This window comes from Microtus oregoni, unplaced genomic scaffold (assembly GCF_018167655.1).
Source record: "Microtus oregoni isolate MIOR12 unplaced genomic scaffold, Mior012 000035F_ref0000213, whole genome shotgun sequence".
NCBI classification, from domain to species: domain Eukaryota; kingdom Metazoa; phylum Chordata; class Mammalia; order Rodentia; family Cricetidae; genus Microtus; species Microtus oregoni.
Genome location: NW_024543094.1, coordinates 25308056 through 25324984, shown reverse-complemented (window position 1 = coordinate 25324984; position 16929 = coordinate 25308056). Strand labels below are relative to the sequence as shown.

The 16929-nt window shown below is 34.7% G+C and overlaps 1 protein-coding gene across 1 annotated transcript in view; it reads right to left on the bottom strand.

Annotated features, from left to right (window-relative positions):
* Malrd1 (MAM and LDL receptor class A domain containing 1) overlaps window positions 1-16929 on the bottom strand; it is a 616720-nt gene that overhangs the window by 171575 nt on the left and 428216 nt on the right. The window contains exon 30 of the mRNA XM_041630809.1: window positions 15984-16145. Coding sequence (XP_041486743.1) covers window positions 15984-16145 — 162 coding nt within the window. The remainder of the gene's footprint in view (window positions 1-15983; window positions 16146-16929) is intronic.

Below are 16929 nucleotides of genomic sequence, written 5' to 3'. Positions count from 1 at the left end.
TGAAATCCAAAATCTCTGTCAAGAAAGATGAACCACCTGATTGATATGTAACAGAAGGAAAACAAACATTTAAGAACTATTTTATTGCCACTAACCTCATGATCCTTTGGTTTTATATCGACTCTTTAACTCTATAATTTAAGGTATAAGATATATATATATATATATATATAATATATAATTTTTATTTCATAATTAATAGTCATATAGAGTACTATCTTAATTCCAGGAAAAGGTTTCATCTACCTTCCTGTACCCAGGATTCAATACAAACCCTGCACGTTTCCATGATGCATAGACTGAATGGTACAGCTCCAAGTTTCCAAGGACTTAACAATTAACCCATTTTTTTTTTCTGTTCAGGATTCCCTGAAGATCCCGTTTCCCCCAAACAGCAAAAAGTAAATTTAAGAATATGATGTCCACATACCCAAGAGGTAGGGTGGGTGGTTTTTGGTTGTTCAATGGGTTAAGGATATTTGTCATTGTTTAGAGAGGTTGGTTACAAGTTGTTATTGGTTATGGTCAGGAGGAAAATTGACCAAAGGAGATTAGAGTCAGTGTTCTTGTTTTGAAAAGAAAAAAGGGAGATGCAGATATGATAGGATAAAGAGGTAGATTATTAATCTACTTTGAAAAGAAAAGAGGATGTAGATATAATAAGATAAAAATGTAGATTATTGAATATACTTTTTTTTAAAAAAAAGCAACTACTAATTTTAAATATTTTATGTTAGATTGACCTTCTCTATTTTGATGCAAATTTGAGATTAATTTGGCTAAAATACACTGAACATATTTTTAATCTTGTTAAGGTATTGTACCTGCACATTTTATTTAACAATGTAATTCACATTTCTAGTCATTGAAAGTTATTATTAACAACTATATAGTACAATAAGGAAATGCAGGTTTGTAATTAGTCACCTATAACAGTAAAATTTGTAGCCATATTATGTTGTAATAGGATCGGTGGGGCTGCGTCCCTGCCACCCGGCCACCTGCATGGCTAGCTTATGCCCCGAAATAATTACACGGAAACTGCATTCTTTTAAACACTGCCTGACCCATTATTTCCAGACTCTTATTGGCTAGCTTTTACATATTTTTCTAACCCATTTCTAATATTTTGTGTAGCACTATGAGCTGACTTACCAGGAAAGATTCTAGCCTACATCCGTCTGTGGTCAGAGAATCATGGTGACTGACTGACTCGGCTTTCTTTCTCCCAGAATTCTGTTCTGTTTACTCCACCTATCTAAGCTGCTGTCCTATCAAAAGGGCCAAGGCAGTTTCTTTATTAACCAATGACATTCCTCCATCAATATTAGATATGTTTTCAAGGTCAAACAGAGATATGTTTTAAAAGATAGTTTGTCTCCAAACACTTCAGAGATCTACAGAATATGGCATTTAAAATATTTTAGTAATGTAGGTTTTTTTTATGCCTTTTTATTTTAGAAAAAAAGGGAAATGTAGTGATATATTATTAGTATTTTAATAAATAAAGATTGCCTGAAGATCAGAGTTCAAAACAGCCATACTAGTCAGCCATACAGGCCAGGCAATAGTGACACACACCTTTAATTCCAGCAGCCACACTAGTTAGCCATAGAGACCAGGCAGTGTGGGCAAAAACCTGTAATCTCAGCAGCCACATTAGTCATACAGGTTCAGTGGTGGCGGTGCACACCTTTAATCTCAACACTAGAGAGGAATCTAAGATTGGAGGAGACAGGTCGTACTCTCAGTTTCAAGTCTGAGGATTTGTGGAGGCAGGATCACCCATTTTGGTCTGAAGTAGAGGTAACAGCTAGTAGCTGGATTCTTTGTTTTTCTGATCTGCAGCTTGAACCCCAAATTCTCTCTCTCCCTCAGTTTTTATTATTCATACCACAATGTTTTACACTACATATGCTTTCTGAAATAGATCCATCATTCATCTAGCAACCTTTAGCTACTCTCACTTTCAAACATTTACCAACATTCAGCTGCTTACTGAAAACTAAATATTAACATCGAGCAAAACCCTTAGTGAAAGGTCAGAATAGACTCCCTATGCAGTTAAGAATTTGATACAGAAGAAAATCATGAAGCCCTAAATTCTCAAGTGCCAGGACAACTTAATGTGGAATCATTAAACCAATTCACTTCTGTTATTTACATGAAGCTGTGTGAAATGATCAATAGCAACCAAGGAGGCAGTAATTGCAGAAGCAAAATTCTTTGGTTATTTGATTTAGATGTGCCTAAAAGCTTCTTATCTGCCATCTTAAATTCTCCTTACTATTAATATATCAGATCTCAAGACTCTCAGTGTGTCTTATAAAATCTGTCATAGTTCAATTAAGTGTGACCAGGGTGCAATATTTTGAAAAAAGATTTTTAGCAAATATTTCTAAATTTTACTCTCCCTGTTGATCCTAAATATTTTTTGCACACTTTAAATTTAGGACTTTACCTTTGCTTTACGATTTAAAGTTTGTAAGATTCTTAGTGTAAATATTTGTAAATTAACAACTATTTAGTGACCATTGGGAATATAGACAACTTTCCCAGTAATATTCAACATTGATTTTTAACAATTATTTAAAAAATTGACCACATTTTTTAAAATTATTGGTCAATTACTATCACATGTACACAATATGCATTCAACAGTGAAGTGTGCTTTGCTCAAATGACAATGATAAATTCCTATTGTAAGGGAAACAATATATTATATACTTCATACTTCATGGCCATTCTTGTATGAGCAGAAAATAGTCCAAATTGTCTTTTAGATATGAGAAGCTACCATCTTATATTTGAAAATGTTTCATTGAATTATTGTGTTACATGGCAATAAATTTGACATTTCTTTTTTTAAAAGACAGTTAATACTCATGAAAGAAACTCTATTTTTATAAGACCTCTGACATAAGAAAAAGGAAAACTCATTTGTTTCCTGGTCAAATCATAAGAAATAATTTCCTGTGTTAAATGATCTGAATTCACTCCTTGGTTTAAATTGCAGGCAATTTTCCTCTTTTTTTCCCCTTCTGCTTATAATAAAACGCTATTGGGTTTTTTGAAAGCAGTCTGTAAGCAGTCTCTCCATCAAAACAGTGAATTCTCCCTGCTTCAGGGTAAGATGTCTGGCCCAACATTCTGTGTAATTTCTGCCTGTCCCTAACTCTGGAAAAGAAGGGTGCATAATGACTATCAATTGAAATGCCCTCAATCCCTTTATGTACTTACTTTCCTCCTGGATTTCTGAGCTACTGGCAATTTGTGTCTACAATATTTCAGGAGTGCAAAATGTAAACACATTTGGAGTACAAAAATTTCATCCAAGTTGTCAAATTGAAGTCTTAAAGCATCTCGTAATCAAGCAAAATTTGGTATAGATAGGAAAGAATGGCTATCACTATCTTATTTCCATTTGTTTTTTAAGAAATACAATAACTATATTTGGGATTTTGTTATTTCTGTTTTTTTCCTAAAGTGTATCTTTAGTCATTATACTTTTTTGAGAATGATTGATTATTGAGATATAGTACACTTTCAACAGAATTTTTCTTTTTAATGCTATTAACTTATACCATATTTGATTCTATAAAATTTTTATTATGGCATTTTTAATCAGGTATGAAAGCAAAATTTCCCATAGAGGCATATTAATGAAAGGTAGTTTCATATTATTTCTAAACTTATTGATTTAGTATGTGGAAACGATAGGTCAATCACATGAAGATGATAAACAGATGTTGTTAGCTAGCACTTCCAACAAATTTAAGCAGAATCAGGTTTCTGAATTTCTAGTTCTCATATTGAAAAGCTCAAGGACCCATTTATGTGCTGCTTATTTATAAAAATATCTTGAGAACAATGCAGCAACCTAATTGCATTTGTGTAACTTGATCTCATTTTTCAACTCTAAATATGAAGTTTTCTTTTTGTAGTCACATAACAAGGTAACACTAGTAAAATGAATGAGAAACCATTTCTTTTTTTCTTTTCTATTATTATTATTATTAATTTCATTTTATATTCCAACTATAGTTCTCCCTTTCACCTTTCCTTCTGTCCCCCATCCTTGCATTTTTTCCGACCCACCTCCCATCCATTCCTGCCAATGTGTAAGGGCTCCTTTGGGGAATCAAAAAAGTCTGGCACATTAAGTTGGTGTAGGACCAAACCCCTCCCCCCTGCATTAAGGCTGAGCATGGCATTACACTATAGGGAATGGGCACCAACAAGTGAACTCATACATCAGGGATATTTGTTGGTCTTAGTCAGGGCCCCTGGTGTAAATGTAACTTTAAAAAGAGCCCACCTTCATTGAGATTTCAGATTGATTGTTCATGAAGGAGTGTGGAGAACAAGAAAGAATGGGATAAACTGTTCTCCTTTAATCAGAACATGATGTCTGATTCTTGTACTGACTGAGGAGTCAGCACACACTTTGAGGAAGATGAACCACTTATCCATTGACACTCAAGCCACATATCGGATTTAAACCCTAACTTTACTGTTCATTTGGTGTTTGATCCTGAACAACGCTATTTAAATTCTCTAGGACTCAGAAGCAATAAGAGGTAATTACCATAGGTACTTTTCTCTCATGAGGTTGTACAAAAAATTAAATGCTATACTACAGGCAAAGTGCTTAGAACACAGTTGCAAATTAGAGTTATTCTCCTGGGAAATTTAGAGACGAGATATAAAGTGATTCTAGCAGTATGAGTAAGTTCATAAACCATGCATTACTGATTAGATAGCTTCTTTGAGCCTGTGATGTGTCTTCAATTTTTACTAGAGAGATCGATAAGATCTAATAAAGAAAGTATTGGGCACATACCATAGAATCCTACAGTTAAGGTAACACTAGGTTATTTTTAGAATGAGTACAAGCCTATGCAGGCTAGGTTTAAACCAAATATTCATATTTACAACTTTGTAACCTTGGGACACTCTCTCTATCCCAAATTTATTGCATAGTAATTACCTCTCAGTGAGTGATTATACTAAGAATGCAGAGAGCTTAGGAGGGATTAGTGTGGGTATGAAACAACATATTGATAAAAATAGAGGAACAGTGAATCTGGAGGAAGAGCATTGGTGTTGGGAGGAGTGGAGGGAGGAGAGACTGAGGTTTGGATGTTTGTGTGAGGAAAGAATAAATAAATAGAAAAAAAGGACAGGCCTCAATAACTTATCACAAGGAACTATAGTGAACAGATCTTTATCGTGCAGACTTATTTAAGGGAAAACCTCTAGTGAAGACCAATCCTGACAGTTAGGAACACAACATTTCACTAAATATTAAATGATATGAAGATCTCAGAGGCTGTGACTAGATGTACAGACTGCTTCTTTAAATGTTGTTCTCAGAGTTGAAATCAACCAGAACCTTCTGTGTTGTGATTGGGTGGGTTAGTAACCCTTTCTACCAATTCACTCCCTCCGCTTTAAACCCTCAGGAGTTCCACGAAGTCCTTGATTGAACCAGAGTTTGAAGTGAGTAGTACTCTGAACAGTGGCTGCAGAGGCACATCAGTATTTGGCATGACCTCGTTTGACAGATACAACAATCCTCTCTATAATTACTATAACATTTACTCATTTATTTATTTGTGTGTGGGGGTTGTGTATGCAGGCTTGTGTATTCACATAGGGATCCATGTGCTACAGCTTGCATATGGTGATCAGAGGACGAGTTTTACTAGTCAGTTCAACCACCCTACCATGAGAAGGCTAGGACTGAAGTCAGATTACCATGCTAGGCAGCCAGCACCTTTGTGTGCTGAGCCATCCTGCTAATTCAGCAATTCTTGTTTTAGTTGTATATTATTCTTTAAGAAGAAAGAACCAATATTCACTTTTAAAAAACTCTTTTCCCTTTTACTTTTGTTTTTCATGAAAACATACCACTATTAAGATTCACTTAAAAAGTAATCATTAAATGAATAGATATTTAAATATTAGAAGCAATTTAATTTTATAATTTTACATTAAATGCTGTCAAATAATAAAAAATCAAGATAAAATACTTAGGATTCAACAAATACACTCTCCTTTATTACATGTTTTATTATAATATCCTTAATCAGTCTCTTTTCCTAATTTTAATATGTTTCAATGAAATAAAAGGAAGAAAATCAGAGGACAATAAGGAAGTACAAACAGAAGAAAAAGAGGAAAAATACTGTAGTGGGGGACAAAGGTCTTGTACCCTGTACAAGATTTGTCACTTCTTTGTTTTTATAAAATGCTGATTGCCTAGGAGACAGGCAGAAAGTATAGGCGGGGTGACCAGAACAGAGGAATTCTGGGAAAGGAAAGGCTCTTTTTGCAGTTATCACCCAGACCCAGGGGAAGCAAGATGAGAATGCCTCATTGATAAAAGGTACCAAGCCACGTGGCAAACACAGACAAGAATTATGGGTTAATATAAGATGTAAAAGTTAGTTAATAAGAAGCATGAGTTAATAGGTCAATTCATTTATAATTAATGTAGGCCTCTATGTGTTTCTTTGGGACTGAAAGGCTGAGAGACTAGGGGAGACAGAACCTTCTACTTACAGTATTTTAAAGTAGATAATATGTTTAATGTTTTAATGTAGATAATGTGTATAATGTTTTCACATAAATAATGTATATAAATGCCATCATATATGACGCCATACACCAGATACAAATATTGGCAACAAGAGAAAATGAAATAGCTACTCTATTAATGATAAAAAGCATCTTTTTAGGGTAGGGGAGAGCTCAAAATATTACATAAAAATATGAATCTTTTAAAATAATCTGAGATACATTCACATGGAGTTAAATGTGGTTTCCTGTGATCTTGGACACATTATATGAAAGTGGACTTCCCACAGGCAGGGTACCCTGCCCTCTCTTAGGACTGGAGTGGGGGGAAGATGAGTGGGGAAATGGGAGGGAAGTAGAATGATGGGATGAAGTGGAAATTTTGATTGGTATTATTTGTAAAGTCATAAAAAATCTGCTAAAAAAAAGTCAGATGTTATTTCAATAGGTCTGCCTTTATACTTATATAGCTTTTTCCCTTGCACTTTAAATATTTTTTTTTCTGTTCTATAGTTTAGCATTTGGATTATTATGTGATTGGGGAACTTTTTTTCTTGTCCAGTCTGTTTAGTGTTCTCTATGGTTCTTGTACCTTGTTAGACATACACATCTTTAAGTTGGTAAAATTGTCTTCGATGACTTTGTTGAAAATAATTTTTGTGCCTTTGAACTGGGTTATTCTCCTTCCTGTTTTCCTATTATCCATAGTCTTGAGACTTAAATATTTAAAATTTTATATAATACATAGATAACTTGATATACATATACACAGTGAAAAATTCACTATACTCAATAAAATTATCTTATGTGATTACCTTTGATATTTGCTTCATAAAGATAACGATAGCATTTTATCTTTGTAAAATGTCTACAGAATAGTATATTAAATTGCATTTGTTACTTGCACATATCTTGTTCTATTTATTATATGTAATTATGTGCACTTTGAATTTCTTTTTCCCATTCCCCATTAACTATGTGGTTACCTTTTCTATGACAGGTTTTAAGTGTTTCTTTTCTTTATTGTTGTGTTTTCAGATGCTACATACCAGTGATACTATCCAAGAAGTTACTTCCTATGTCTGCTTCATGTCCTGTAGGTTAGTCCATATTTGCGAATGAGACATTCTTTTAAATGCTAAATGACATTCCATTTATATATCACATCTACATATATGTTTCCTTTTCCCCCAAAATAGCACTTATTATCTTTTAAAACACTATGCTAGTTTTTAAAGTATCCGTGGTTGATATTGATTTTGTATGATCCAGTACATAGATGTTGGGATAGTAATACATTCTATAATTTTATTGCATGTAAATAATGTATACTATCTGTCTCAGTATTGGATTAAGTTATTATCCTTGGCAAAGTTATTTTATTTCTTTTTGAAAGTATATTTTGTTGATCATGTGTGATCAACCATATACTTGTCTCTATTCCAGAATATAATTATGTTAATCTCATTCATTCCTAGGCATTATTTTAATTTCTTTACAGCAGTTTTTTTTTTTGTCTTTAACCTACTAAAAGGGGCTACTTTTCTGTATTGTTAGGTAAATTGAAAACAGTGCCTACTTGAAGATATAACTAGGACGAGGCCATGTTCCCAGCTCTTCCAGGTGTTCTAAATGCTGTTTCTTAATGAATTCCTTGGAACTTTCTTGATATTTGTATGAGTCTGCTAGGGAAGTCACAGTTAAATAACATTGACTGAGCGACTCTAACATCAGAAATGTATGTTCTCACAATACTAAATACAAGAAGATCAAAATCAAAGCATAATAACTAGCTTCTACTGGATTTTTTTCATTGGATTAGTGATGGCTAACTCTGTCTGTGCCCTCACACGACTTATTTTCTGTGAGAGCCCAACTCTGCTGTCTTTCCTCACAAGGATCCCACTCCTATTGAAATAAGTTTCATTATTTTTACTTAATTTAACTGGAATTACCTTTTCCAACATTCTCTGTCTCTAAATATAGTCAGAATAGGGATTGGAGACCTAAAGACACACAAGCAAACTATTTGGGGGAGTAACACAGTTCAGTCTTTAATGGTAAGTTTTAATATGATTTTTACATATCTATGTATGTTTCTAAGTTTCCTAGGGCTGTGGTTTCTATGGTGTCTGTTTCATCTCTTCTGACCACTCTGTCATCTCCTAACTCTCCCTGTCCTTTTTATCTTCTATCTACATCACCTCCTTTGCTTCCCTATCCTCTGTTTTTTCCTCTTTCTCCTCCTCTTCATGAACTCTTAAATTTGATTCAAGATTTCTGAGTTCAGTGATAGAAAATTCTAAAACTGTATAACAATATAGACATTGGTTTTGTGTACATACATGTGTGGATATTTATGCATGTGTATTGAGCAGAGTGAATTGAGTCAGAAGGACATGGTACTGAGAAGAATGATATGTATATTGAGCATGAAGAACTGAGTCAGAATGACATGGTGTATAAAGAATTAGCTCTTATCCATCAGACTACATATTTATGTCTGCCAACAATCCTAAGTAAATGAGTGTTTTAGTCTTCCTGTTCCTTTTTAGAGAACAAAGATGAAAGCCTGCAATTAATTAAAGACTGGTGGTCTTGATGAGCAATTTAAAGGAAGCCAGGAAGAGAAGCAAGAAACAGCATAGTTATGCCCTGGAGAGGGCTTATAATAAGCTTTATATTCTGCTCTTACTGTTTAGTCTTTGTTAATTCATGACACATACATTTTAGAAATAACTTATTATCCATGTTCTTCATCTCTAGTGTAGGAATGAAAGCATTTATCTTTATTACAGGAAGTACAGTTATATGAATAATCTGCATGATACTCCAAAACATCAAATTAAATTCTATCTATTGAATGTTTTATAATTTAAATTATTGCTATAAGACAGACATGATATTATATGACTGTAATCCCATTACTGTAGAGGTGATTGTCATAGTTACCTATGTAGTGAGTTTTAAGCTTATCTTGAATACTTGGGACTCATTCTCAAAACAAGCATTCATGTGTACCTGATAACTAAGTACATGATGTCAAGTGTTGAAAATAGAACTGAAAAACAATAAGCATCCTTTGCATCTAAAGACCAATCATAGTATTTTGGAGAAGTATGTATTTATAGCTTTATAAATTAATCAAAAGACAGTGTGGCAACAAAACAAAAGAGAATATATTCAGTAACACATGGCCTATATGTATAGTTATCAAGAGTGATAAATGCTAGCACAAATGTATAAATTACAGACTTTATGATTCTGTGCCACTAGAGATTACAGCCCAGCTGTGGAGACAATCAATTATATCATTAAAATGAAACTCTAAAGGAAAGGAATGGATAGAAAGAAGTCCTAGGTGTTATTCCTACATTAATTCCAGTCATGCAAATAACACTCTTGCTATTAAGCAGAATATATATTGAGACTAAACACTATTCTTCTGTGGACAAGATGGTAGACTGGTTCTCAAAGTTCTTTTTTATGATTAAGAAATGTCACTAAAATTGTTCATGAATAAGCCTGTGATTAATGTTGAAACTGTCTTCTTTATGTTTCTAAACCAATAGGTGAAAGGATCTATAAATATAAATTTAATTAACAGCAATACGCAAAGCTTACAGAAAATCTGTAGGACATTTGAATACGTTGGTCTTTAAAAAGAGACTTTGCATTTACCAGAGGGTAAAATTAATTAGTGTTTTAACATTTATTTGCCAGCCCTTTATCTCAGAGATACGAAAACAAATTTATTGAGCTGTATTCAGTATCAAAATGATATCATCAGATTACATTGAAAAGAGCACTCTGAAAATGTACTGTCTCAAGTACTGATTAGCAGGATGCATAATCAAGTACCCTGTCAGAAAGATCACATTTTTTCATCTGTGGATAACAGAATTACAGATAAATTGAACAAATAACCATACTGAAAATTCCCCCATGTACTCAAATAAATATACACTCACCATGGAAGTTCAATAAAGGATAACAACTACTCCCATTAACAGCCTTTATTTATTTCATTAAAAGGCATCATTTGTCACTCACCTGGGAATTCTTGAACTCTAATGTGACCTTTCTAATATCTATTGACCGGATCTTCATTTTTCATAGTTGTGCTTATCACAGTTTTATACTATACATAATAGATCACTAGAAATACACCGCAGGTTTTCAGTTCCTTCTCATGATAAAGGAAGATATCTGAGGTGTATCTGACGGCGGGTCTAAAGAACTCAGCAATTTATATGTCTAGGTTATCGTCTGGATCACATAGCACAAATGTACGTCAGACTGTTTCTCACATCCTCCCAAGGAAAAATAATGTATGTCCAGTCTCAGAAATTACTATCTGATACAGGATACTTCCATTAGAACTATGTTATTAAAATACATATAAACAGATTTGTACCACATTTTAAAATGAACAGATATAGTGAAATCATATTAATATATAAATTAGTTTTAGACTTTGTTTTATTATTACTTTTTGCTTTGGTATTGTTGTTGTTGTTTGCTTTTGAGACAAGGTCTCACTGTATAGCCCAGGGTATTCTGGAACTCTTTAAGTAGATCAAGAGGCCTGAGCTCATGGAGATCCATCAGCCTCTGCCCCACAAGTACTGGGATTACTAGTGTGTGCCACCACAACCAACATAAAATAATCTGAAAGCCTAATACATTAAGAGTGATAGAAGTAGCTATAATTGGTGGCTCATATACTATATGCTAGTTACTTTTCATATTGCTATAACAAAAGTACCTGATAAAACAACTTATAAAATAGCTCACTTTAGCTCAAGATTTAAGAGAGAACAAAATCAATTATGGTGGAGAAATGGTTGTGGCTGGCACAGGCACATGACATTAGGAAGCAGAGAGATGATTGGTGGTACTCAGCTCACTTTTTTCAGTCTGGTATCCATACCCCATTGGATGGTATCACCCACGTTCGGTGGGGGGGGGGGGATTCTTCCTTACTTAAGTTACATTTCTAGAGACACTTTGAAATGTTTGTATGATGATTACAAACCTAATTAAATTGACAAGGAAGTGAACACCCATACGTTGGGAGGCAGAGCAGAAAAGGTGTCTAGAGTTTTAGACCAGTTTGAGCTACATTGGAAGTTCTAAGCTAGTCTGGAGCTCAGTGTGCATAACCAAAAAAGAAATCCTGACAAAACAATAAAAGAGGAAGTATATAAAAACACAAGCTTATCAAAAGTTTACAAGTCTTATCAATGTACTAGGATTAAAGGAAAAGCTGTTTATTCTGCTTACTCATACTAAAAAAATCAAGTAGTATATTTCTTATTGATATAATATTTATACAATGAAAATTGAGGAAATGAAGTATTCAAAGTTAGAAACATGAATTCGACCACTTGGTTCGCTCACTCCCCTCCTCACAGACATTTTTCCAACAGGATTTTCTTGGTGACCTATTTCACCAGTCAGTGTGCACTGAGATCCTACCTTAATATCCAGGCATTCACCATCCACTGTCCTTTCAAATCCTACTAGTTATGACTTTTTTTCCTTGTTTAAATAAACTTGCAAAAAGCCACATGTTTTATTAACTGTGTCTATTGCCTTTTCCCTCCTTCTAGAATATAAGCCCCACTATGGAAGGTTCTCTTATGTATCAACAGGAGCTGGAGATGTTCCTGATTTTTAATACATGAATAAATGAATATTCAAAAGGATGATATGGAATTGGTATTTACTTGTTTCTTATTTTGGTTATAAACTACACACACACACACACACACACACACACACACCTATGTCCTTATGTCCTTATGTGCTCTTTTTATATAACTCTTCACTCTGAATGCTTTCTAAATTGATTTAAGAAAATCCCTGTGGGTATTAGCAAGCAAGTTCTGTCTTTTAATTTCACATAGTTAACTCTGTTTCCTTGCAGGGTTTTATTATTTTCTTATTACGTTTAAACTTTTGTTCGACCTGAAATGTATGTATACATATTATATTGTACATGGTTGAAATTCATATCCTTCTGGCTACATGACCAGATATGCCACTGTATTAAAGAACATACTCTGTCTCTATTGAACTAAACTATCCACACTTGGTGATACACTAAATATATTAAATCCCAACTGATCTTAGGTTCTTGATTCTCTACCCTGTTTAACCGATGATCTAATGAGCATTAAATTATTATTTTTATAATGGAAACATATCTTAGGTCAAAAAGAAGAAATATAACTTAATCAAGTGGTAAGAATATTCAAAGTAAAGATTAATTTTAAAACAAAGCAGGGAAAAGACATGATTATTAAGGCATATGGCTGTTACACATTGGTAGAGACAAGGAAAGAAGTCATACTATAAGTAAACTTTATAAATATTTAATCTTCTCAGAATCTATAAAAATAAAACAATCTGTTCCTTTTTCTGACCATATACTGGCTAAGCCAATCTTCCATATATTTCCTTTGAAATGTTATTTAATTATCAAATTATTCTGTGGTTTGCTACTGTTCCTTGCTCCAATTGTTTGAGGGGGCTACTGCATTCAGGTTCTCCAGTAAAACAGACCTGAAAACTCTGCATGTGCATATAAACATGCATGCTTAAGTACAGAAAAGGTGATAGAAAGACACAGAGACAAGGAGTGACAGAGACATAGAGACAGAGATGAGACAGAGATTTTATAAGGGAGTGGCTTAAGAAATCAGGAGGGTAGTGAGTCTCAGAAGGGGCTACCAGCCTGGAGTGCAGAAAAGCTTATGGCATAGGTGAAGTTCAAAGACAATCCAATGAGTGTTCTTTATCTTCCTAAAGGGGCTGTCTATTTTTTTTTTTGTTCTAGACAGACTGGCACAAGACAACATTATGGCAGGAAATCTCCTTCAATCAGAATTCTACAATTTAAATGTCAACCTAAGCCTTTAACAATGCTCATTTTGACAAATGAAATGAAACACATCAAATATTTCAGGCTGCTTCATAATCCTAAAAAGATATATTTTATAGGAAAATACTATATATACATCAAACAGCAGTTATAGAAATGGAGACCATGAATTTAAGAGAGGGATAGAATGTGAGTTATGTGGGAGGAGTTGGGGGAAGAAAGAGTAGGAAAAGTTGTAGTTTTAAATTATAAATTATGATAAAAGATTCTAAGTGTTTTGCAGGACAAATCAGTGGTTTTTAATATTTAACAAGTCATACTGTGCTGTATTTAGAATCAATGTCTCTTTAAGTATAGTCATCGAGGGACTGATGATTGATCATAATTTGACCTTTCTTATTTTTCTTCTTTTTGTATTTATTATTTATTTATTGTTTTGTTTTTACATCCCATGCACAGTTTACTGCTGTGGGATAATGCTCTTGTACCCTGTAAAGATTTGTCACTTGTGTTGGCTTAATGAAATGATGATTGGCCAGTAGTTAGGCAGAAAGTATAGATGGGGTGACCAGACAAGGAGAATTCCAGGAAGAGGAAAGGCTCAGTCTGTAGTTGCCAACCAAACACAGAGGAATCAAGATGAGAATGCCTCACTGAGAAAAGGTACCAAGCCACATAGCTAACATAGACAAGAATTGTGAGTTAATTTAAGTAGTAAGAGCTAGTTAATAATAAGCCTGAGAATATAGGCCAAACAGTTTATTATTGTTGTAAGTCTTTGTGTATTTCTTTGGGACCAAATGGCCATGGGACCGGACAGGACAGAAGCTTTTATCTATGGTTTCCCCTCCCTCTTCTTCTCCTAGTCCCTCTCCTCCCTCCCCTTTTTGTGTAGTTTTATCACTTTACATCCCCTAATTTTATTGAGAAATGTGACTCTGTCAGGAGTTAATTAGATGTCCCTTGACTGAAGAGAAGATAAAGAAAACGTAGTATATTTACATAATAGAGTATTAGTCAGCTGTTAAAAAAATGACTTTATGAAATTTGAAGGCAAATGTATGAAACTAAAAAAAAAAAAAGAATCATTCTAAGCAAGGAAACCCAGACCCAGAAAGTGAAACATATGTACTCACTTATAAGTGAGTATTAGCTGTTAAATAAAGGAAAATCACACTATAATCCACAGAAAGGCAAAGTAACAAGGAAAGCTCTAGGGATTACAGATGGAACTCCCTGGTAAGAAGAAACAGAATAGATTTTGCAGGTGGACTAGGGATGATAGAGATGGGAACAGGAGGGATCTAGTAGAGGAAGGAGGGATGGAGGGAAAGATGACTAGAATTTTTGGAGGGGCATTTGAGGGGCGATACCAGGAAGTAGAAACTTCCTGGAACCTTAGAGGATGACCCTAGCAAGGACACCGAATAATGGGAGATATGGAGCCTAAACTGGCCATCTTCCGTAACAAGACAAATCATCTAGGGGTAGGACTGAGAGACTAATCCAGTCACATAAATCTTCAACCTACAACCTGTCCTGCCTTCAAGACAAGGGATGGCAATAGTGACTCAGAACTTGTGAGAATGAGGAACTAATCTCAGGAATCTCAGGCCCACACCAAGAGAGGGAGGCCATGCCTAACACTGCCTCGTTAGGAAATGGAAGCTGAATGACCCATATACAGACCTATGGTAGAACAGAACACAACTGTCCAAAAAGTCAGTAAAATCATTCCTAATGATATTCTGATATACTCACATATTGGTGCCTAGCCCAGAGAGGCTCCATCCAGCAACTGATGGGAGCAGATGAAGAGACCCACAGCTAAATATTAGGTGAAGACAAAAGGTCAGGGAACCCTCAGAAGAGGGGGAGGAAGGATTGTAGTCACCAGAGGGGTGGAGAACACCAGGAGAACACAGCCCATAGAACAATTAAGCGGGGCTCCTAGAGGCTCACAGAGAGTGGAACTGCAATCAGAGAGCCTGCTGTGGATCTGCACTAGGTCCTATGCATATACGTTGTGATTGTCATCTTGACATTTTCGTGGGACTCCTAATAGAGAGCGTGTGGGTGTCTCTGACTCTTTTGCCTTCTTTAAGGATCATTTTTCAACGACTGTGTTGCGTTTCCCAGCCTTGATATGAGGGTTTGTGGTTTTGGTGGATATTTTAGGAGGTCTGTTCTTTTTTGAAGAAAAATAGGGGAGCAGTGGAGGTGAGGAGGAATTGGGAGGAGTGGAGAAAGGGGAGTCTGCAGTCAGGATATAGTATGTGAGAAAAGAATAAATAAAAAGAGAAAACAATGTTTAAAAAGGTGCCTTTCTTTCTTTTTTTTCTTTTATTTATTCTTTTTTAATTAAAAAGAAGTCATGGGCTTCCCTGTGACAGTGACAGAGTCTAAGATTTCAGTATTTAGAATAGAAGAGACAGCTCTTTTACTTATCTTTCCAAGTTCTACTTTACAGAAAAATTCACACCATTTGCTTCCTCATAGCTACTAAATTTACCTGGTGTGTGATCAGAATCAGGGTTCAAAGCTTCAGAAGGAATTGTGCTGCCAATGGCCCAATCCAAGTCGTCTTGAGGATCTTGGGTGAGACCACAAACTACAGTCCAGTCTTCAGATGCTGTTTCAAAATTGCAGCTTCCTGCTGTGCTCACGTAATAACCTAGGAAACAAGATAGCCATATAAGCTTCACAAAATATCTACAATCTTCTATGCCCCCACTATATTTTTGATGATTCAAATCATTTTATAATAGTTTTGTTTTTAATTTTGAAACATTTTACGTGTGTGTGTGTGTGTGTGTGTGTGTGTGTGTGTGAGAGAGAGAGAGAGAGAGAGAGAGAGAGAGAGAGAGAGAGAGAGAGGAGTGTGTGTTTGCATGAGGTAGGCTGGAGTGTGTGTGGAGGTCGGAGGACAGGCTCAGGTTTCGGTGCTTGCCCACCCTCTTGTTTGAGACAGCATCTTTTTCTCTTTGCAGCTCCCTAAGTGTTACACAGACAGAATGAATTCTTATGTTATTTAACCATTATGCATCAACTGAGATAGCCATCAGCACTTCCTTTCTTTTAAAAGGATGGTTTCTGTTATCCCTTAAATTTCTTCTTGCCCCTATCCTTTTTCTCAATAAAACACCAATCTTAGCTCATGAAACCTTAATCAGCAAAAAGCTCTGTGTTAAATGGATGCCAAAGTCAGAACACACTGAATTAATGCTCTCTTACACCTTACTGAGTTCCTAAGAGAATTTCCATAAACAAATATTTTAATTCTTTACTAATTGTTTCATTTTATTCCTAAAAAAGCAAGAATTTTAGTCATTCTTTTCTTCTTTTACATTATTTTAACTTATTTTAATGACTACATAATCTATTATCTTACGTGCTTATTTATGGACTTTGTTTCTTATGCATTTCATGCTAGCATTCCATAATATAAAACAGATTAT